Source organism: Filicampus tigris, chromosome 3 (assembly GCF_054856515.1).
Source record: "Filicampus tigris isolate MCC_2025a chromosome 3, RoL_Ftig_1.0, whole genome shotgun sequence".
In the NCBI taxonomy this organism is placed as follows: domain Eukaryota; kingdom Metazoa; phylum Chordata; class Actinopteri; order Syngnathiformes; family Syngnathidae; genus Filicampus; species Filicampus tigris.
In genome coordinates, this window is record NC_141219.1 from 9,988,766 (window position 1) to 10,011,095 (window position 22,330).

At 39.4% G+C, this 22,330-nt stretch overlaps 4 protein-coding genes across 10 annotated transcripts; all 4 read right to left on the bottom strand.

Annotated features, from left to right (window-relative positions):
* Positions 1-622: 622 nt before the first annotated feature.
* Positions 623-5,577, bottom strand: LOC147149832 (uncharacterized). Of its 4 annotated transcripts, none has more exons than XM_086025980.1 (3): positions 5,179-5,577; positions 3,891-4,049; positions 623-2,465 (listed from the first exon to the last, which is right to left on the bottom strand). In XM_086025980.1, the coding sequence occupies exons 1-3, from the start codon at positions 5,297-5,299 to the stop codon at positions 1,045-1,047; spliced, it is 1,701 nt and encodes a 566-aa protein (XP_085882106.1). In that variant the 5' UTR covers positions 5,300-5,577; the 3' UTR covers positions 623-1,044. The 4 variants fall into 4 exon arrangements, with proteins under 4 accessions (XP_085882106.1, XP_085882107.1, XP_085882108.1 ...); XM_086025982.1 differs by having other exon boundaries at positions 2,252-2,487; XM_086025983.1 differs by having other exon boundaries at positions 2,442-3,772.
* Positions 5,578-5,932: 355 nt separating this feature from the next.
* LOC147149833 (uncharacterized) lies at positions 5,933-10,529 on the bottom strand. 3 transcript variants are annotated; one of them, XM_086025968.1, is made up of 4 exons: positions 10,045-10,529; positions 9,507-9,562; positions 9,280-9,388; positions 5,933-8,484 (listed from the first exon to the last, which is right to left on the bottom strand). In XM_086025968.1, the coding sequence occupies exons 1-4, from the start codon at positions 10,220-10,222 to the stop codon at positions 7,043-7,045; spliced, it is 1,785 nt and encodes a 594-aa protein (XP_085882094.1). In that variant the 5' UTR covers positions 10,223-10,529; the 3' UTR covers positions 5,933-7,042. The 3 variants fall into 3 exon arrangements, with proteins under 3 accessions (XP_085882094.1, XP_085882093.1, XP_085882092.1); XM_086025967.1 differs by having other exon boundaries at positions 9,280-9,406; XM_086025966.1 differs by having other exon boundaries at positions 9,459-9,562.
* A 1,677-nt stretch (positions 10,530-12,206) lies between these two features.
* LOC147149834 (uncharacterized) lies at positions 12,207-17,086 on the bottom strand. 2 transcript variants are annotated; one of them, XM_086025964.1, is made up of 4 exons: positions 16,560-17,086; positions 15,639-15,821; positions 14,937-15,176; positions 12,207-13,339 (listed from the first exon to the last, which is right to left on the bottom strand). In XM_086025964.1, the coding sequence occupies exons 1-4, from the start codon at positions 16,687-16,689 to the stop codon at positions 13,299-13,301; spliced, it is 594 nt and encodes a 197-aa protein (XP_085882090.1). In that variant the 5' UTR covers positions 16,690-17,086; the 3' UTR covers positions 12,207-13,298. The 2 variants fall into 2 exon arrangements, with proteins under 2 accessions (XP_085882090.1, XP_085882089.1); XM_086025963.1 differs by having other exon boundaries at positions 13,269-15,176.
* A 765-nt stretch (positions 17,087-17,851) lies between these two features.
* Positions 17,852-22,299, bottom strand: LOC147149835 (uncharacterized). The gene is made up of 2 exons (XM_086025986.1): positions 21,836-22,299; positions 17,852-20,599 (listed from the first exon to the last, which is right to left on the bottom strand). Exons 1-2 carry the CDS (start codon positions 21,957-21,959, stop codon positions 19,161-19,163), a joined length of 1,563 nt encoding a protein of 520 aa, XP_085882112.1. The 5' UTR covers positions 21,960-22,299; the 3' UTR covers positions 17,852-19,160.
* Between the last annotated feature and the right edge of the window lie 31 nt (positions 22,300-22,330).

A 22,330-nucleotide genomic window follows, 5' to 3' on the forward strand; every position in this document is an offset into this window, starting at 1 on the left:
TACATTTTGAAAACGTTATTTGTATTTCATTCAGTTATTCTATCACACAAGAGAGCCTGCCAACCACACTTTCCGAATCAGTAGTCTGTTTCAATATCTGAATTGCAAAAAGTCAAATGTTCACTAAATCAAAATTAAACCTTGGATGTAGTAAGTCATTGCCCAGATAAATCATTTTCCATATTATTTTGAAATGAGCTTCTCCTTTGGAGGAACAGGAAAGATGAGTGAACTGTCTTTAAAAAAAATTTTTTTTTAACTTTTCTTCAAATTTAATATTTACTGGACTTAAATCCACAACTAGTAGTCATACTGTTGACCAGACCTGGGAAAAGTGCGCCGGGGGTCCATATGCGCAGTCACAATAGTTCCAGTTTTTCATGTGGCCCCTTTTCAAAATTAATTGTCCACACCTGCTGTAGGCCCTAATTAAATTTTGCCTTCACTACTATAAGCTAAGCCAATATAACTCAATACTGTAGAGTGGCAAATTGAAAAAAATGTCACACAGCTTCCAAATAATTTATATTGTTCTGTCTCATCTAGTGGTGTTTAGGAAATTAAATGAAAGCTGGCTCCACAACCCCCTCAAGTCCCAAAGCAGCCACAGAGACACTTGTACTTGTACTGAAATTATTTATTTACTGTAAGTTTTACCATCAATCCATAACTTAGCAAAAGGACTTCAGGGTGAACCGAGGCTAAAACAACAAACAAAACATTCCTTGCTGGGAAAATAATCCAATTTAACCTAAGTATTACAATGAAACAAAAATACAATTGCCGACCTTCCTTGCAAACAGAAACAAGAGGGGAAAAAAAGAAACGGAAATTGCCATTAACCCCTGATTGATAGAAAAAGCACATAGCCTACGGACATCTAAGAAATGTGTGACCGACTGATTGGAAGATGAGAGTGAGGGTGTGTCCCTCACTTCACAGGTGTGCTCTTAAAGAGGTTGAGTCTCAAATGCCACCGATTAAGGTGAGCCACAACCAGTGAGAATTACCTGCACAGGCCTTAGAGCAGACATTGGCTGCTCTCTAGTGTTGGAGGGGCCTCTGCTGCTGAAGACAAAGCTCATCAAGTCCTGAATGAAAGTTGCACAATGAACCAGTAAAAAGTTTCTCTCCACTATGGGTATTTGTATGCTTCTTTAAATATCTCTCAACAGAGAATCTTTTCCCGCATACTGCACAGGGAAAAGGTTTCTCTCCTGTGTGTGTTCTAATGTGTCTGTTCAAACATCCCTTTGTAGAAACTCTTTTGCCACACACCGAGCAGGCAAAAGCTTTCTCCCCCGTGTGAGTTCTTGTGTGTGCTTTTAAATTTGCCGCTCTGGAGAACCTTTTACCACAAACTGAGCAGACAAAAGGTTTCTCTTCTGTGTGAATCGTTGTGTGGGATTTTAAGTGTGCCTTTACATAGAATCTTTTCCCACAAACTGAACAGGCAAAAGGTTTCTCTCCAGTATGTGTTCTTGTGTGCCTTTTGAAATTTTCCTGTGTAGAGAATCTCTGATCACAAACTGAGCAAGCAAAAGGTTTCTCCCCAGTGTGTGTTCTCGTGTGCCTTTTTAAATTTCCCTGTGTGTAGAATCTTTGATCACAAACTGAGCAGGAAAAAGGTTTCTCCCCAGTGTGTATTCTTGTGTGCTTTATTAAACTTGCTTTCGCAGTGAATCCTTGACAGCAAACTGTGCAGATAAAAGGTTTCTGCCCAGTGTGTGATCCTGTGTGTCTTTTCAAATTTCCTCGTGTAGGGAATCTTTTGCCACAAATTGAGCAGGAAAAAGGTTGCTCCCCTGTGTGTATCTTTGTGTGCGTTTTTGATTCTGTCTTTGTGGGGAATTTTTTACCACAAACTGAGCAGGCAAAAGGTTTTTCTCCTGTGTGTTTTGTTGTGTGTCTTCCCAATTGCTCCTTGAAAGCAAATGTTTTACCACAAAGTAAGCAGGAAAACGGTTTTTCTCCAGTGTGTAACCTCATGTGCCCTTTCAAGCCCCATTTTGAACCCAAACTTTTCCCACACTGAGAACATTCCCAGTGTTTTTTGTCAGTTTGACATGCCATATTACCTTTAGAGTGTTCATCATCATCATCATCATCATCATCATTATCATCATCATCATCATCAGTGTAGGAAAAGTGTGCCATTATGTCGTCATTGTCTGATAGTGGAGCTAAGAGGCCGCCTGCTTGGGATCCTCCACAGTGGTCTCCATCGCATTCTGTTGTCATATGCTGATTTGAGCTGCAGTTTGGAGGCTCTGCCCCTCTGTTCTCATCACTTTGTCCTTTATCTCTATCTTCATTCTTCAGAGGGAAACCAGTCGATGGCAACTTGGTGATATCAGCCAGCTCCACTTCTTTTTTATTGAGTAGAGTCTTTAGCACATCCTCTTTACTGTGTTGGGGCTCTGGCTCTTTTTCCTCTCTCATGTGGGGGGATACCTTCTCCTCCACTATAATGTGAGATAGGGCTGCCTGATTATGAACTAAATATTAATCACTATTATTTTGGTAATAATTGAAATCAAGATTATTCAAATGATTATTTATTTTTTGGTACAAAACAAGAAAATGTTTGAACGTAAAAAATATAAAGACAAATACAGTTCTTTGAAAAATTATAATTATATAAGCTCCAAACAAAATTTATAAAATTAGTTATTATAAAATAAAAAAAGGTGCAAATGTATAAATTCAAGTCTTATTTCCTTGTGTGTAAACAAACATAGTGCATTGGCTAAAAATGTTTTATTAATATTAATAAACAATTATGCCAATTTTGTGATCACGGAGAGTAATAATCGTAATTATCATTGAATTTCGATTAATTGCACAGCCCTAAGACGATTGTGGATCCTGTTGCTCAGGAAGAAGATACTTTTTACTGACCTCTGCAGGACAGAGGAAGACATGCACTTTTGATTTGGTAAAGTCTCATGCTGTGAGTTTGAAATTGTGTATTATTGTTCATACATTCACACAGAGCTGGGCATTCCGCCTATGTGACAGACCGGTCCGTCTATCTGTCCATGACGGACGCCCATTTTGTAGGCGATAAACGATAGACGGGAAACTTTAAAAAATAAACGGATTAAGCACTGTCACAGAGCTGGGCATTCCGCCTATGTGACAGACCGGTCCGTCTATCTGCCCATGACGGACGCCCATTTTGTAGGCGATAAACGATAGACGGGAAACTTTAAAAAATAAACGGATTAAGCATAGTCGGAAGCCCATTTCTTCCATCTATGTCATCGTCTGTTGTCTATTTTCGTGGTGAGGCTTCAATGGCCACGGCGCGGTTTCCGTTTCCCGTTGGAAAGGGGTTCCTCAAAGGAGACGCATTACTGTAAATCCGGCCGCAGTGAGGCTTCCATGCCATGGCGAGTCTTTCAGAGTCGTTTCAAACATCGCTCAGCGGGGTTGGGGGTGGGTGGTAAAAATTGGTTGAAGTTTGTAGACGGAAACGCAAATGGAAGTCCATTTCAAATGACGGGCGGACCGGCCCATTGGTGATTACTATTTGTTCCGACCGGACAAAAAGGCGGTTAGACCAACGGCAGAATGGTACCCCGGCTGCAAGTGGAAGGTGATAAACGGAAATTTTCCGAAAATGCCCAGCTCTGCTTTTACGCACATGGACAAAATTGTTGGTGCACTTATGTTAATGAAAGAAAAAAATAAATTGCCTCAAAAGTATTAAGTTAGGGTACCATCATTTTTGTCTAGTCGTGTTTCATGAGTTGTTGTTTTTTTAATTCTGTTGAAGAACAATTCAAAAGCAATGTCAGATTTAAAGATTCAGTGGAACAACTCGAGGCAGATTGCAAACAGCATCCAAACTAAGGCACAAATGGGATGAAGCAACAACCACTGACCTTGGACTTCATCTTCACTCTTCACCACGACACCAATTAATGGAAACTTGGCGAAATCAGCCTCCTCCTCCTCTTCCTCTTTGATGTGCTTCTCTTCCTCCTTAATGTGGGGCAGCTTTGTCTCCTGCTGCTCACAATGAATAGCTTCTTCGCTGACATCTGCAGGACACGAGAAGACAAAAACACATGGGCTTGGTCAAGTCAAGCTTTGTGCATTCAAGTCTTGTGAAATGTTGTTTACACTTGCTGTCGACTGAAAAGGACATCGTATTTGCTCAGGGCTCAGGTAACGATCAATCACGGCTCAACTTGCAAACGTCACATGACCAAACTCACTAAACAGGTGAGCCGTCATTGGTCATTACTTGAGCTCTGGGCAACTGTGCAGTCATTTTCTGTCAACAGCAAGTGGCAAAATGGCCACGCTCTGAGATGGATCAAAATGGGTGTTGTTTTGCTTAATTCATATTCCACAAATGCAGTGTTAATCATAATGCCATGTATTGACAAGTAGGGGGCACATATTGTGAATACCTTAACTACTTAGGCAATACCTGATTTGAGATTTGTAGTGAGTAAGTTATTCAGGAACTTTGCTTCACTAAATGTGATGATGACAAACTTGGACTACAAGCATACAGTGATTCTTATTGAGCAGCTGACGCTGGTGAAAGATGAAGCACAACAGGCATGATCTTCTTCAACACTGTCAGATAGGCAGGTTGTGTGTCCCTCCGTCATTACAGCTATACGTATATTATCGGTTTGTTGATCTTGGAAACAGTCGACTGAGATACTGCTACGCACTACCACTCACATTTTTTAGGAAGTAAAGAAGAGTTCTAGAAATGTGATGGTTTAAAAATCCGTTAGCAACTCAAATTGAATCACTGATGGCACAGGTAAGTCTTTTTTTATTTTCGACTTTTAAAACTAAAAATAGCTTAAAAACTGTTTCACCTCCTGTCATGTGGTGTGTAGTAATTTTGCTGGCAAGAATGTTTTACTCGTTTTTTGTGTATATTCAGCACTAATTATGGGCATTTATCTGTCTACTTTTTTAAACTACATTGACTTTTTTTTATTAGCTCAACCAGAGGTCGACCCTGTAGTTCATTTATTCATTTTTCGTAATTTAGTTGTCGCTAATCATGTGAAGCCATTTCAGACGCAATTTTGATCAAGGGCTATACAATACAAACAAACTTGACTAAACAGTGCCCGAAACAAAGAAATCATTCTAGGCCAATATCGCAATTACTAAACATGTAGTAAGACGTGTACAAACCTGATTTGTGTAACACAACGCTAGGCTGCTTGAAACCAGCGTCCAGTCGTTGACGCTCCTTCTTGTCTTCATTTCTACAATTTTCATCCACAAATTCTTTTTTCAAACTTTTTGCACACATTGTCGCACGATAATCACAACACCTTGATCTTAGCGGTACGTCGATAACAAACGCGGACCTTTATTAGCAGCTAGCAAGCTAAGCTAAAATATCTCGAACAGCGTGAACGTGTACCCAGACGAATTTGGCCTGGCACGAAATGTAATTAATGATGTTTTGCTTCAACTAATTCGTACTATGTCCAGGCTTCAGTGCGTTTGGTACTAATTGAGGAAGAATTATTCAGTGAAGCATGTTTAGTTAAAGTAACAGAAAGTTGTAACCCCCTGCTCTCTCAACCGAAATTTATATAAATTTGGTACGGCAACTCAACTTGGACAAACTATGTGCCACCGCTCACTCCTGGCTCAAGTCGCGTTTTTTAGGGGGTCAAGAAGCAGACAATCTACGTATTTTACACAATATTGATGTATCAATGATGTAGCGAAAGAAAGAAAGAAAGAAAGAAAGAAAGAAAGAAAGAAAGAAAGAAAGAAAGAAAGAAAAAGAAAAAAGAAAGGGAAAAAAATCAAATAGATACTCTTGCAGTGGTTCTCAAACATTTTTACACCATTTTGCGGCGGATTCATAGACCAGTCACATAGAACTGCACAGATTTTTACTTTACTTTTAATGTAATATTTATTAGACCCACAACTGGCCCGAAAACAGTAGGCCCTAATTCAAGTATTGTCTTACTCTTCATTACTACAAGTTTCAACAGTAAGTCCTTTTATTTCAATATAGTGGCAAATTAAAAATAACAAGTCACATAGCTTCCAGACAATTGGTAATATTCTGCTCCATCTAGGGGTGTCCAGGACATTAAATGAAGGGTTGGTTATAAGTACCAAGCTGCCACCGACACACATGTGTACTGAAAATTATTTATTTACAATAACAGTTAGGGTCTGCGATTGGCTGGCAACAAGTTCGGGGTGTCCCCCTCCTACTGCCCGATGACAGCTTGGATAGGCTCCAGCACGCCCGCGACCCTTGTGAGGATAAGCGGTTAGGATAATGGATGGATGCATGGATGGAAGGGTTAGGGTGAACCAAGGCCAAGACAACAAACAAAACATTTCTCACAGGGAAAATAATCCAATTTAGCCAAAGTATTAATGAAACCATCGGAGGTGGGCATTCATCAGTGTGTTAGTCCGTCTGTGAGCTCTCATCAGTATTTCAAGCCCGTCCAGTATAAAACAGTATTGTATACCTTTCGCTCCCACAGACTGCAATGACGTGTCCCATATTGATTTCTTTCACCGATCACCACACTGTGTGTGTTGTTGTTTTTATTTTATTATTTTTTGTTTACTTAGCCGTGTGTCTGCTTGTGCGGCGCCTGAGCGTGGCATCAAAATTATGTTCTCGACACCGGTTGGCTGTCATCGACAAAGAACGGACTAGGCCCACGTGAAGCGGCCTGAAATACCGATGGGAACTAAGTGACAGACTGACAATGCCCACCTCTGGAAACAAAAATACAATGGCTGACCTTACTCATAAACAGAAACAAGAGAAAAGACTTAATAAAAATAGCCATTCAACGCTGCTTCCTACAAAAAAAAAAGCACATGGCTTACCAACATTTCATGTGTGGCCAGCCCATTGGAAGATGAGAGCGAGTGAGAGCAAGGGGGGTCAATCTCTTCACAGGTGTACTCTTAAAGGGATTGCGCCTCCAATGTCACCAATTAAGGCTAGCTATAACCGATGAGAATTAACTGCACATACCTTAGAGCAGACACTGGCTGCTCTCTAATGTTGGAGGAACTCGGGCTCCTGATGCTCAAGACAAAGCTTGTCAAGACCTGAACCAAAGTTGCCCAATGAACCAGTAAAAGGTTTCTCCCCAGTATGTGTTTTTGTATGCTTCTTTAAATATCTCTCCACAGAGAATCTTTTCCCGCATACTGAACAGGGAAAAGGTTTCTCTCCAGTGTGTGTCTTTGAATGCTTTATTAAGTATCTCTCTACAGAGAATCTTTTACCACATACTGAACAGGAGAAAGGTTTCTCTCCTGTGTGCGTTGTAATGTGTCTGTTCAGACATCCCTTTGTAGAAACTCTTTTACCACAAAATGTACAAGCAAAAGCTCTCTCCCCAGTGTGAGTTCTTGCGTGTGCTTTTAAATTTGCCGCTCTAGAGAACCTTTTACCACAAACTGAGCAGACAAAAGGTTTCTCCTCTGTGTGGGTCATTGTGTGAGATTTTAAGTGTGCCTTTACATGGAATCTTTTCCCACAAACTGAACAGGCAAAAGGTTTCTCTCCAGTGTGTGTTCTTGTGTGTGTTATTAAACGTTCCTTTATATAGAAGCTTTTACCACAAACTGAGCAGATGAAAGGTTTCTCCCCAGTGTGTGTTCTTGTGTGTCTTTTGAAAGTTCCCTGTGTATAGAATCTTTTATCGCAAACTGAGCATGCAAAAGGTTTTTCCCCAGTGTGTATTCTTGTGTGCATAATTAAGCTTGTTTTTGCAGTGAATACTTTACCACAAACTGAGCAGGCAAAAGGTTTCAGTCCAGTGTGTGTTCTTGTGTGTTTTTTCAAATTTCCACGTGTAGACAACCTTTTACCACAAACTGAGCATGCAAAAGCATTTTCTCCTGTGTGTGTTGTTGTGTGCCTTCCCAATTGTTCCTTGAGAGCAAATGTTTTACAACAAACTGAGCAGGAAAAAGGCCTTTCCTCTGCGTGCAACCTCATGTGAGATTTCAAGCCCCGCTCTGAACCCAAAGTTTTCCCACACTGAGAACATTCCCACTGTTTTTTGTCAGTGTGACATGCCATTTCACCTTTCGAGTGTTCATCATCATCATCAGTGTAAGAAGAGTGTGACGTTATGTCGTCACTGTCTGATAGTGGAGCTAAGAGGCCGTCTGCTTGGGATCCTTCACAGTGGTCACCATCACATTCTTTTGTCATGTGTTGAGTTGAGCTGCAGTTTAGAGGCTCATTCCCTCGGTTCCCATCAGTTTGTCCTTTACCTTTGTCTTCATTCGTCAAAGAGAAACCAGTCAATGGCAACTTGGTGATATCGGTCACCTCAATTTCCTTTTTAATGTGAAGAGTCTCTTGCACATCCTCCGCTTTAATGTGTTGAGGCTCTGGTTCCTCTTCCTCTCTCATGTGGGCGGATGCTTTCTCCTCCTCTTTAAGGTGAGATGACTGCTCAGGAAGATACTTTCCACTGAGCTCTGGAGGACAGAGGAAGACACAGATACTTTTTATTTGATTAAGACTCACGCTGGGACTTTGATGCTGTGTATTATTGTACATGTCGCACAACTGAACCCTTAATGAGCTTTACAGTTCATTTTCTCAACAAAGACTTTGAACTCACAACAGTTTCGGTAAGTTGCATATTTTTCTGAATCTCACACAAGTGAGAACTTAGCCAATGCTCTGCAGGATGTTTTTATCAAACTGGGGCTTGGAAGAAGAGAAGCTATTGTCCATTATAACAGACTGGCACTACTGTAGTAAAAGCTACAGAACTCAACAAGTGGGTCAGACCACAGTGCTTTGGCCACCGCTTGCATCTGACCATTGATGAGTACTTTTGGTTTAAATGTTGTTGATAGATGCAAAATTACATTTGATATAATTGCATTATTTTGACTGTCAGTTAAAATGGTGATTTTATTTGTTAATGTTAACGTTAGGCAAGCCCCCACTCTGTCCGTTTTTAAAATTGTTTGAAGACACATTTCTATTCTTGGGCTTTTGATCCGACGTGAGACTGACAGTTTTCAGCACTTTTTCGGTGTCTATTGTATATAGTATTTTGTGTTTTAATTTATTGCTTTCACTTGTTATATTATTGCTATTTTGTTATTGTAATGTGAAGTCCTTTGTTACAGCTGTAGCTGTTAGGAAATGTGCTATATAAATAAAGTTGTATTGTATTGTATTGTATTGTATAAGCGGTACAGATAATGGATGGATGGTCTGAAAATTGTCTTGAATGGAATGAAGCAATAATCACTGACCTTTGTCTTCATTGTCTTCATTCTTCACAATGACAACAGTCAATGGAAACTTTATGATATCATCCTCCTCCTCTTCCTCTTTGATGTGCGAGGTCTCCGGCTTCTCTTCCTGCTTGATGTGGAGCGGCTTAGTTAGGTAAAGAAGCGTTGTTTGTATTTTAATAATGCTTCGTTATTACATTATTGGACCGACAACTCCGAATGTGCCAATCTGGTGCTAACTTTACCGGACTGAGCGAGTTTGGCTCCTGCTGCTCACGATCAAGATCTTCGTCATTGACATCTGCAGGAAACAAGAAGACAAAAACATAGTCAGGTCAAGTCAAACTTTGCGCATTCTATTCTCATGTTGAGACTTTGATGTTGTGTATTCTTGTTTATACATGTTCTTGCTATTGAAAATAAGAAAGAAAAGACATTGCTAATAACTTTTTAGCATCGTCTATCACAAACATATGCACTTAACGTCCAAGAATCACATTTTCTTTCCTCTCAAAGGCCCTTGACAAATTCAGGTACTTTAAGTAAAAATTAGGCAATTTTTAGGATGCCAAAACAATTGACGTTTTGTCCCGCAAGCAAAAAGAAAAAACATTTGACATCAACTTCCTCACATCGTCAGATCCCCATAATACTGATGTTCTGGTGTTAACCGTGTAAATCAAAGATAAATTACATTTTAAATGTAAATGTATCTATCTTATTACAGTTCCGAGATGTTATGGAAGTACTCTGTAAACAAATGAGCGTAACAAGTAAACAAACCTGCTCTGTGTAACGCAACTCGAGGCTGCTTGAAAACAGCGTCCAGTGGTTGACGTTGTCCTCCGTTGTCCTCTTTTGTTAATGAATATTCCTCCACGTTCTCCGCTGTCCTTTTTTCAGACATTTTCACACGATAATCACAGCACTTTAAACTCACTTGTGAGCTCTGCTTAGCCATTTGTTCTCACAAACGCGTATCTTTGTTAGCGGCTAGCAAGCGACGCTAAGCTAGTTTGTAAAGCTTCAACGTGCACCGCGACACGTTTATCGGCGCACGAAAACGGAATGCAAGTTGTTTTCTTTACGCTAGTACAATAGTGATTGAACGTACTGCGTTAGAGGAGTCAGTACGTTCAGACCTAATTCCGAAAGATGTATTTAATGAAGCGGCCGGTTTGGTTAAAAACAAAAAAATAAAAACAAAAACAAAACAAAAAACCGCTAACGCAAGTACTATACATGGAGTACGTCTGCCGCAGCAGTTGTACGGCAGGTCCACTTGGACAAACTATTGAGATGAGCCTTAAAAAAAAAATATATATATATATATATATTTTATACACAAAATGGCCGTCATAATATTTTACAAAAAAGAGCTCCAATATGAGATATATGAGATACCTACCATTTTTATTCTGCCTAGTCAATTTATCTCAAGTGAAAAATGTCTACGTCCCTGTCAAAATCATGTATTAACTACACTACACCACACCACATCGTGTTGTGGATGTCTGTAAATGATATTATGACAAGTCAAATTGGCATCGTTAAAATGGCAAACTAATGACATCTATATTCAGCTGCAGGTATCCACATTCACTAGTGAATATCCGAAACTGAATTGTAGGTGGCTTTAATGAGAATCCCAACACGCAAATGAATGGTGAATGGTGTAAATTGTCCTCAGAGAAATTCGGAAGTACATTAAACTAAGCATTAACATTTTGGATCAAATAACACTTAAAAAAAAACTTTACTGAATCCTAAATGAATTAATCAAAGAAAACAACAACAACAAAGTAGGTTACAACACTGAGGCTCCCATAGCTTATCACATAGTAAGTTTATTTATAATTTATTGAGCTTCATTTACTGCTGTTCTTCTGACCAGCACATTCGTGTTTGTTCATCTGATACGCATAAGAAAATTGTTTATCACTTACACTGCAATTGAAGTGTTCTTCCGCAGTGTGTCTTCTCATGTGTTGAACCAATCCTGAACGATCACTAAAAGTTGAAGTCCAGACTGAACAGGCAAAAGGTTTCTCCCCAGTGTATGTTCAAATGCTTTTGTAGTTGACAATATTGTGATGAAAGTTGAGTGGGAAGGCAACTGGTTGATGATACCATTGATATTTATCAGTACCGAACATGGGACCGCAATCTTTTTTGCACTATGGACTGGTTGCCTGTAAAGATAGATTTTGTAAGGCTGCGATAGAAACAAATAAAGAACATGATTAAAGAAGCAACTTACTAATTTGTTAATTAGTAAGTCGTAATTAGCGGGAGGCCTGCACATGATAATAGTTCACAAACTGGCAGGTCTCATCTTATGTTGACATATAAGAAGCAATATTGTAGGCATACAAAAAAATAAAAAATAAAACAAGCACTTCCTTTTTTTCACCTGTGGTTTTATTGTACTGTATTTCAGGATGAACTTGCACATTTTACAAGTGTCCGTGCTATTGCTCTCATTTTTGGTCAAATATTACCACAGTGACAAATATTATGATGACGTGTTGTTAAGCGAACAAGTGCAGTGCGTGTTGTATTACACAATTTGGAAGATGAAAAAAAAAATTCAAGTGCACAGTTGTTGCCTGCGCTTTATCAGACAGAATATTTTGGCGCTGAAGACAAAGATTCTCTACCTCGGTATAAAGATTTTAAGAATGAAAGAGGAAGTCAACCCAAACATATTTTTTTCAAGAATGTGTTCTATGCAGGCCCACCAGTTGAAAAAATGCATTATGATTAATATGAAATATGAGTTAAGCAGCAAAACCCACCCGTTTTAGCCATCTCAGGGGACGGCCATTTTGTCACTTCTGTCGACTGAAAATGACATCACATACCCTCAGGGCTCAGATAACGACCAATCACCTGCTCACCCGTTTTCTGAAGCTGAGCTATGATTGGTCTTTATTTGAGCTCTGAGGGTGTGTGATATCATTTTCAGTCGACAGAAGTGACAAAAAGGCCTTCCCAAGAGATACCTAAAAATGAATGGATTTTGTTGCTTAACACTTATTCTACAAACACAATATTAATCAGAATGCTGTGTTTCAACTAGTGGACCTGCATAGAACATATTCTTAAAAATATATGTTTAGGTTAACTTCCGCTTTAAGGCCAATCTAGTCTTGGCTAGCTTGCGAGGAGGGACAGCTTCGCCCAGATGCATCCACACAAAAACAATGCAAGTTTACACATTTAGCATTTCTATTGAAATAGTACAGATGGCAAACTTCAAAAACTAAATTATGCATAGATCACAAACATGAACATCACAGAGGTACAGAAAGACATTCAGGAGAGCTATTAATCAGAGCTGGGCATTTTACTAAAAATTTGCGATCTGTTTATCGCCTTCCGCCTACAGCCGGGGTACCCTTCACCGTCTGTCTATCCGCCATTTTGTCCGCCCGGACCAAATAGTAATTGCCTATAGGCCGGTTCACCTGTCATTTTAAACGGGCTTCCATTTGCGTTTCCGAATACCAACTTCGACAAACTACCACTAGCACTTCCCCCTGTTGGGCGATATTTCAAATGAAAGACTCACGCTGGCTTTGAAGCCTCATCGCGGCCGGACTAAATGTGTGTGCTTTTTGCACCTTTTTGGACCATTTTGTATCTTTAAGGATCTCGGCCGGGCCAACGGGAGCCTCGCCGCAATTAAAGGATGTTAAGCCAGACTATTTTTTTTTTAACGTTCCCATCTATCGTTTCTCGCCCACAAAATGGGCATCCGTCATTGGCGGATAGGCAGACTGGTCCGTCACATAGGCGGAATGCTCTGCTAACAATGTTTACACAGTGTGGGAAAAAGCACAACTGATCCTTCCAACTCTTTTTGTAAACTGAAAATAGTGGCAAAACCAAATATTTAGCAGACAAAACAGAATTTGTCATACACCAGATTATTGGTAAACCGAAGTTCCACTGTGTCGTGGTTAACATGCAAGGAATGAGTCAAGGACTATGTCACAGTCGTGCTTGCTTCTGTTCCATCTTTAGCTTCATTCTCACTCTTGTCGCCAGCACACAGATGCATTTTTATCTGATACTTATGAGAAAATCTTTGATCACATACACTGCAACGGTATGGTTTCTCATCAGTGTGTATGCTTGCATGTGGTATTAAACGTACCTTCTGTGTGAATCTCTTATCACAAACTGAGCTTGCAAATGTTTTTTCTCCAGTGTGTGTACTTGTGTGTGTGTGTTCAATTTTTCCTTACGCGTAAATCTTTTACCACAAGCTGAGCAAGCAAAAGGTTTTTCACCTGTATGTGTCATTGCATGCTTTGTTAAATTTGACTTCAAAGAGAAGCTTTTACCACAGACCGGGCAGACAAAAGGTTTTTCCCCAGTGTGTGCTCTTGTGTGTGTTGATAAATTTCCTTTTCTAGAGAACATTTTACCACAAACTGAGCAGACAAAAGGTTTTTCTCCAGTGTGCGTACTTGAGTGTGTGTTCAATTTTTCCTTACGCATAAATCTTTCACCACAAACTGAGCAGGCAAAAGGTTTTTCTCCTGTGTGTGTTCTGGCGTGCTTTGTTAAATTTGACTTTAAAGAGAAGCTTTTGCCACAGACCGAGCAGACAAAAGGTTTTTCTCCTGTGTGTATTCTTGTGTGTGTTGTTAAGTTGTTCTTTTCAGTAAATCTTTTCCCACAAACTGAGCAGGCAAAACGTTTCTCCCCAGGGTGTGTTGTGTGTCTCATTGTGTGTCGTGTTAAATTTGACTTTAAAGAGAAGCTTTTACCACAGATGGAGCAGAGAAAAGGTTTTTCCCCAGTGTGTGTTCTCTTGTGTGTTGTTAAAATTGTATTTCTAGAAAATCTTTGACCACAAATTGAGCAAGCAAATGGTTTCACACCAGTGTGTGTTCTTGTGTGTTCCATTAAATATCCCTTTCTAGAGTATATTTTACCACAAACTGAGCAGCCAAAAAGTTTTTCCCCTGTGTGTGCTCTTGTGTGTGATGTTAAATTTCTCTTTTCAGTAAAACCTTTCCCACAAATTGAGCAGGCAAAAGGTTTTTCCCCAGTGTGTGCTCTTGTGTGTGACATTAAATTTCTTTTTTGAGCAAATCTTTTCCCACAAACTGAGCATGCAAAGGGTTTTTCTCCAGTGTGTGTTCCTGTGTGTAATGTTAAACTTTTCTTTTCAGTAAATCTTTTCCCACAAACCGAGCAGGCAAAACGTTTTTCCCCAGTGTGTCTTCTTAACATGTGCCTTGTTAAACTTGACTTTACCGAGAAGCTTTTATCACAAACTGAGCAGAGAAAATGTTTTTCTCCTGTGTGTGCTCTTGTGTGTGATGTTAAACTTTTCTTTGCAGTAAATCTTTTCCCACAAACTAAGCAAGCAAAACGTTTCTCCCCAGTGTGCGCTATCGTGTGCCTTGTTAAGCTTGACTTTACAGAAAAGCTTCTACCACAAATCGAGCAGAGATAAGGTTTTTCTCCTGTATGTGTTCTTGTGTGCAATGTTAAGTTTTTCTTCTCAGTAAATCTTTTCTCACAAACTGAGCAGGCAAAAGTTTTTTTTCCTGCATGTGTTCTTGTGTGTGTTTTCAGCAATGACTTGCTGGAAAATGTTTTGTCACAGTGAGAACATTTAAAACATTTCTTGTCACTGTGGCATGTCATATCACCTTTAGAGTCTTCATCATCATCGTAGTCAGAAGAGTGTGACGTCATGTTATCACCATCTGAAATCGGAGCTAAGAGGCCGTCTGATTGGGATCCTCCACAGTGGTTTCCATCACCTTCATCAATCTTCTCTGTGACGCCAGTCAATGGGAACGTGGTGATTTTTTCCTCCTGCTTTTCGTCTTCAATGTTCAGGTGCTCTGGCTCCTGCGGCTCAGAACGAAGATTTTCTTCATTAACATCTGCAGGACACAAGAAAACAAAAACATAGTTTGGTCAAGTCAAGCTTGGCTCAGTTGAGTTAAGTGTTGTGACTTTGTCACTGTGTATCATTAGCCAGGTTTACATGCAGACTTTTTTGTCATTACGTTTGAAATAATTCCAATAGAAGATCTCCGGCCAACTGTTTACATGTAATGTGATCTTTTCCAATTTGTTGAATACATGTGCCACTACTGCCACAGTGGATGTAAACGTCATGCGATTTATGAAGATGGTGTTCAGTCATCTATTTAGCACAGTGGTTGTGATATTTTTTACACTTTTATTAAAGCAACACCCACAAGAAGTTAAAAACAAGCTCTCCTGTTGCTGACCAGCGCTGGTTGGATGCCGCTGAATTTTCAAGTGTGTAAATGACGGCGTCACTGCACATTTACAACATCATCATCATCTTCATCATCATTCGAGGAGAGCAACATTACGTCGCTCCGCTGATAGTGGTGACGTGAGCCCGTCTGTGTGTGATCCTCCACAGTGTTCTCCATCGCCTTCTTCACTCTTCACATTAAATGGAAGCTTTGGGATTTCATCTTTCTGCTCTTCCCCTTTAAGGTGAGTAAACTCTGGCTCCTGCTGCCAAGGACGGCGATATTCTTCACTGACGTCTGCAGGAGACAAAAAACAGTTTGATAAAGTGAAGCTTTGCTCATTAAGCAGAACTGCCAACCTGTAACAAAGTATGGATGATCCCTAAATGTTGGCAGGCCTGGTTAATTCATTCATTTCTTAATATTAACCAAGAACTATTTTGATGATGAATCTTTCAGAGCCAATGTTTATCTTACAATTGTTCAAATCCTCTGATGTCAGCTTCTAAAAAGTAAACATTTTTTAAGTTCTGTATTCACTCATGAAATTAGACTGATAACTTTGTGTTTAATCAAAGTAAAAGACTATTGCAAACATCTGCTTTTACTTAGGAGAACAATGATCAACATTTTCCCTTATTTCCTGACATGTTACGTAACAAACAAGTGACTGAATCCTAATCAATTAACGGAAAAAACAGTCCATTTAATCAATGTCTGTCTCTTTGGTTTGCAGTCATGATTCGAATGACCCGTAATTGACATGTAGTAGAAGCTGAAGCCCACAAGTGTGGCGCATTATTCAATAGCCAATAAGTCGCTTTGTGGGACTGGAACAAACGAACGACATAAAGCTTGTCTTTTTAACATTTTTCAGTTACGATCTTGGTCACGGAACGAATTCAACTCGAACGTCAAAGTACCATTGCTAAGTATGACAGTGATAATGATTAAAAAAAAAACACGACATAAACACACGCATATTTTGACCGAATTAAACTAGTTTGTAAAAGAAAGAGCAAGAAGTGACCGAACCTGATCCGTAAAGGACAACTTGAGGCAGCTTGCAAATCGCTTCCTGTAGTTGACGACGTTGTCGCTTGGGCTCTTTTGTACGACAAATGTCCTCCTCGTACTCTTCTTTTTTCACGCCTTTTGCACACATTTCGTACACGAAAATCAACGGCACTTTACACTCACACTTGATCTCTGCTGAGTGACGTGTTGCGAACAAACAAAACGCTGTTTGTTTGCAGCTTGCTCAGCTAAACTAAAATAAGATCAGCTAAAACAAGCTAAGCACACTTGTGAATCTTCAACGTGCAGCGGAGACGTGTTTACACAGACACAAACCGTCTCTTTGTTAGCAAGCTAAGCTAAAGTAGCTCGAGAAGCTTCACCGTGCAACAAGACTAAGAATTAACATATTCTTGTTGATTCCGGTAAAGTAGTGGTGGTACTGCATCGACTCTTCGGTACCTCCCAGAAGTTATTCAGAAAGAATGATTTAGTGAAGCTCGCGCAGCTTCAACTTCTTTTTCTTCTTCGTCTCCTTCTTGTGTTTTATAACGGTTTCCTCACTATGAAAGTAGGTTTTACCGCCACCCAGTGATCTTTAGAGGCAAGCGAATTGGTGACGCATGTTTATCCAAACAGCCCCATGTTTCACACTGAGTAAGTGTCAATATGAAACATTATAAAATACTTTTTTCTTTGTCTTTATTTAATTCCTATTCAAGACGTTCTAATACAACATCATTCTTCAATTTTAAAAAATTCTTATACAAACAATAAAACACTTATATTGGCCTCAAAAAAATAACCTTTTAGTGCAAAGCTTCCAGTCTTCACTTGGTGGGACACTTGTTGTATCATATGACTCGCAAAAATTTTTGTTCCTGCTTGTATCTTGTTTTTATTTTTATTTCAGCTGTGATTAGAATGTTTTGGCCAGTATTTTTTCCCTCTATAAAGAGATGTTTAATTGGTGGTAGAATTTGCCCCCACTGTAAATAACCGCTAAAAATGTACAATTGTCAAGGTTTGTTCAATTAAAATATGTCCAGATGTTTGAGGCTTCACTGTCGTGCTGACATGCTCAACAAAACGGGTAAACCCAAACTTTTCCTTTAATTTTCTGAAGTTGCGAACTTTATTTGAACACGTACAATTTTCGCATTATATTTACTTGCTCATTTTTTGAAATGCAGCCCAACTTTTCTTTAGTAAATGAAAGAACGCAACAGTACACAGTTGTGCTCACAAGTTCGATTGTCCGGGCATAATTTACAATGTCAACCATTGTTATTAGAAGAACACAAGAAAGATCATGCAAAACACATTTGATTTTAATTTGGATGGGAGTGAAGTTCAACTACAATTTCAAAGAAGCACGATCATTCAACAAAATACAACGCAGAGATGCTTCTTGTTCTGTCATATTTCTAAAATAAAACAAAAAAAGCTTACATGTAGCAGCAGTCATACATTTTGTTTATTTCTGCGCTACTTGACCAAAAAAGCCAAATATTTGAAATGTATTGAAAAAATGTGATTATATTTACTTTACTATGACCTCAATTAGCTCTGTCAGACGCCATTGCTATTATTCCTGGAGTCCACCAATTTGGGTGGGATATTTACACATGCAGATGTAACTACAAGGCCGCCGCCCCTGTGTGACCTATATCTTTGCTACTGTAACAACGAAAATTTCCCCACTGTGGGATCAATAAAGGCATTCTTATCTTATCTTATCTTACAACAAGCGGGCTACCTAAATACATATCCTAATAAACAGACACCAAATGATCTTTCGGACCTTTGCTTCAAGAACTGTTCTCCATCTGGACATTTTTAAATTTGAGTTGAATACCGTTGATCTACGCAAAGCTATCCAACCAATTTCAATTCATACAGATACACTTTTATTTTTTTACATCTAATCAGCGAGGGCCCCATTTTCGTCTAACTGTGTGGTTTTTTTTCTTTTGACATTTTTTTAGATGGGCGCCGGTCGAAATGGGCGTTTTCACCTTTGTAGGAGTGAACACAGACGATTTGATTCAAGGCCAATCGAAGAGGCTCTTCTCTTTCACTTTAAATTCAAAGCAGTCAAGACGCACACAGTCATTGACACTGCAGAAGCAGAAATTAACTCACTGGAGTCCATGCAAGAGATTGGTGTGTGCAAAGGTATCCACTTGCGGATAAGATATAAAGTTGTAATATTTGGCCCGGCCAGACAAAATGGCGGATAAACCGAAGGCGGAAGGGTAAGCGGAAGGTGGTAAAGGGACCACAATTTCTTTTTAAAATACCAAATTTCTCCACATACATACAGGAAGTCCTCGAATTACGAAGTACGTGACTTGCTTTTTATTTGATGTATTTTCATTTATTTATTTTTTTACAAAGTATTTTGACGTAAATTTTGACTTTAACAGTGAAATGCGACATACGCGGAAATTTGTGTTATATCGCCAGTGTAGGAACGGAACTCGTTCGTAAATTGAGGACTTAATGTACATACATAAAATCAACAGCAGAAACATCCCAATATGATGATTCAAGAGTGGGGAATGAGTCAATGATTCCCAACACAGCCATAATATCTCCATAGTTGATTTTGCCGCTTCATTGCCTGACGCTCTTCCGACAAGGACACTTGTGTTTGTTAACCAGACTCTGCTGAGAGAATCTTCTGTCACACACACTGCAACTAAATGGTTTCTCACCAGTGTGTATTCTTGTGTGTGTTTGTAAACGTGTCTTTGTGATAAATGTTTTCCCACAAACTGAACATGGGAAAACATTCTCACCAGTGTGTATTCTTGTGTGTATTGCTAAATGATTCTTCAAAGGGAATCTTTTACCACAAATTGAGCAGGCAAATGGTTTCTCACCAGTGTGTGTTCTTGTGTGTCCTGTTAAATCTTCCTTCCGAGTGAATCGCCTACCACAAATTGAGCAAGCATATGGTTTATCTCCAGTATGTGTTCTTGAGTGTCTTGTTAAATGTGTCTTTGAGGAGAATTTTTGACCACAAACCAAGCAGGCAAAAGGTCTTTCTCCTGTGTGTGTTCTTACGTGCGTTTTTAAATCATTCTGGGTGAATCTTTTACCACAAATTGAACAGGAAAATGGTTTCTCTCCACTATGTCTTCTTGTGTGCCTTCTTAAATTTGCCTTGATAGAAAACCTTTCACCACAAACCGAGCAAGCAAAAGGTTTTTCACCAGTGTGTGTTCTTTTATGCCTTAATAAATGTCCCGGGTTAGCAAATCTATTTCCACAAACTGAGCACGCATAAGGTTTTTCTCCTGTGTGCGTTCTCATGTGCATTTTTAAAATTCTTTTTAATGAGAATCTTTTGCCACAAAGTAAGCAGGAAAAAGGTTTTTCGCCAGTGTGTGTTGTTGTGTGTATTCTCAAATCTCCGCTTCGCATGAATCTTTTATCGCAAACTGAGCAGGCAAAAGGTCTTTCTCCAGTGTGTATTATGGAGTGTTTTTTTAAAGATTCTTTCTGAGTGAATCTATTGCCACAAACCAGGCAAGCAAATGGTTTATCACCAATGTGTGTGTTTTTGTGTCTTGCTAAATTTGACTTCAAAGAGAAACTTCTACCACAAATTGAGCAGGCAAAAGGTTTTTCTCCAGTGTGTGATCTTGTGTGTGTTTTCAACGATGACTTTGAGGGAAATGTTCTGTCACAGTAAAAACATTTAAACCTTTTTTTCTTAATGTGGTATTTCCTATTACTTTTAGCCAGTTTTTTATCTCCATCATCATCATCATCAACGTTGTCATCATCATCATCATCATAGTTAGAAGAGTGTGACGTTACGTCGTCGTCTGATTGGGATCCTACGAACTGGTCTCCATCACCTTCTTCACACTTCACAATGACACCAGCCAATGGAAACTTGATTTTGTCCTCCTGTTCTTCTTCTTTAATGTGAAGTGTATGTCTCTCCTCCTCCTTTTTAATGTGAGGGAAATCTGGCTCCGCCTCCTTTTTAATGTGAGGGTACTCTGGCTGCTGCTGCTCAGGATGAAGATATTCATCGATGTCTGCAGGACACAAGAAGACAAATATGGATTGCTAAAGTAATAATAATACACCACTAAATAAATTCAAGATGCCTTTGCATGCGAAGTATGTCCTTGTGTGGGACATCTTTAGACAGTAAAAATCTCTACCAGCGCTGACGTACAATTAAAACTACCTGGAAGTTGAAGTCTTGCGATTCCAATTTAATATTTGATTGCAAAATCATGCAATAAAAACGTAAAACTTATTGCGTTATAACGCAAACGTTTGGCAACAAAACGCAATAATATTGCGTTATAGAGCAATCTTAAATATTCTCGTGATGTCCCCTGGAGGGCTACGGTCTATGAGTGTAGGACACTTTTTGGGAGGAGGGGGAAGGGGTGGTGTGCTGGGGGGGTGGATTTACGGAATGTAAAGACGGATGCGCTTTGAAAGGACGAGGACGAATGGGGTCAGAGAACCCAAGTCGCGACGGGAGGACGGACCGGCAAAAAAAAAAAAAGAGTGAAGTGCCCATTTCTGCAGATTTGTTGCTAGTTACGTAACTCTGTCATGCAAAATATGAAATAAATATTGTGAGACAAAGTTGATCAAATGCTACTTTGCATCATTCAGCGCATAAGTCTGACCATTGCCAAGTCTGCCCTCTTTTCCTCTTTGTTAGAAGTCCACCAGCTCCAGTTTAGTGGATTTGTTTATAACCATGGGAAATCAATGAGTCCAATAATTGAGCACATTCACACGCAATTATTTCTTTCTGCTTTAGTAACGAGTTTAGTTTAACTTAAACCGGTTCAGTGCCCAAAGACAGCTAGTTGGGATTGGCTCCAGTACGCCCACAATCCTCAGGAGAAAAGGTGGCTCGCAGAGTGGATGGATGTAATTTGATGCGTATTATAATCAACGTAAACACGTTTTTATCATAATGTTATTTTCTTTTAAGATCTTGCGTCAAATTTACATTCTGATGTAAATTTGTGTCGTGCTTGTAAATATCACTGTATATTACGAATGAAGCTTAATTTCAAGAAAATTCTGAATCGGAATGAAATTCCAATCTGCCAGAAAACAAACTTTTTTTCATATCGTTAAACGCGTCACGCCAAGGTACTGCTGTGCTACACAATATACGAAATGTAAAAAAGATCTTCGTGTAAATGTATGCGCCTGATTGTGACCGACAACAAGAAAGAAAGAGATAAAGAAAGAAAGAGCGAATGAATGAAAGAAAGAAAGAAAAGAAAAGAACCAACCTGCTCTGTGTAACACGATTCGAGGCTGTTTGCAAATCGTGACCACTAATTGACGTTTTCGCTCCTTCTCGTCTTTTGCTCGACAAATTTCCTCCACATACTCCGCTGTGGTCCTTGCACACATTTTCACAAGAACACCTCCTACTCACACTTGATCTCAATTTAGCGATGTGTCGTGGTCACATTGGCATCTCTTCTTTGTTAGCAGCAAGCAAGCCAAGCGAATCTCAAATAAGCTAAGCTAAGCTAAACTAAGCTAAGCTAAGCAAGGCCGAGAAGCTTCAACGTGCACCGTGACAACTTTATCTGCCATGAAGATTGAACAAATAATGTGTGAGTTTGAGTTCGGCAATGATGAGCGAACAGTATCAACGCTTCGGTGCTTCAAGATGTAATTTACAAAGATAGATTTTGCGAAGCTCGCGTGGTTGGGTAACCGCACGAGAAACGTATTAAACGCGCTACAACAGACGCAATACGGCAACTTCACTTGGA

Bases quoted from the DNA above. Each gene is read 5' to 3' on its own strand.
- LOC147149833 (XM_086025966.1), bottom strand. From the start codon at position 10,222: ATGGCTAAGCAGAGCTCACAAGTGAGTTTAAAGTGCTGTGATTATCGT. The intron at 9,389-9,458 runs GTAATAACGAAG...CACATCAAGCAG, and splicing joins GGAGTTGTCGGTCCAATAAT to GAAGAGAAGCCGGAGACCTC. The intron at 8,485-9,279 runs GTCAGTGATTAT...TCTGTCCTCCAG, and splicing joins TGAAGACAATGAAGACAAAG to AGCTCAGTGGAAAGTATCTT.
- LOC147149834 (XM_086025963.1), bottom strand. From the start codon at position 16,689: ATGTGTGCAAAAGGCGTGAAAAAAGAAGAGTACGAGGAGGACATTTGT. The intron at 15,822-16,559 runs GTTCGGTCACTT...TGTCTCCTGCAG, and splicing joins AGTTGTCCTTTACGGATCAG to ACGTCAGTGAAGAATATCGC. The intron at 15,177-15,638 runs GTAATGTTGCTC...TGTGTCCTGCAG, and splicing joins ACCACTATCAGCGGAGCGAC to ATGTTAATGAAGAAAATCTT.
- LOC147149835 (XM_086025986.1), bottom strand. From the start codon at position 21,959: ATGTGTGCAAGGACCACAGCGGAGTATGTGGAGGAAATTTGTCGAGCA. The intron at 20,600-21,835 runs GTTGGTTCTTTT...TGTGTCCTGCAG, and splicing joins AATCGTGTTACACAGAGCAG to ACATCGATGAATATCTTCAT.
- LOC147149832 (XM_086025980.1), bottom strand. From the start codon at position 5,299: ATGTGTGCAAAAAGTTTGAAAAAAGAATTTGTGGATGAAAATTGTAGA. The intron at 4,050-5,178 runs GTTTGTACACGT...CGTGTCCTGCAG, and splicing joins CGTTGTGTTACACAAATCAG to ATGTCAGCGAAGAAGCTATT. The intron at 2,466-3,890 runs GTCAGTGGTTGT...CTCACATTATAG, and splicing joins GAGTGAAGATGAAGTCCAAG to TGGAGGAGAAGGTATCCCCC.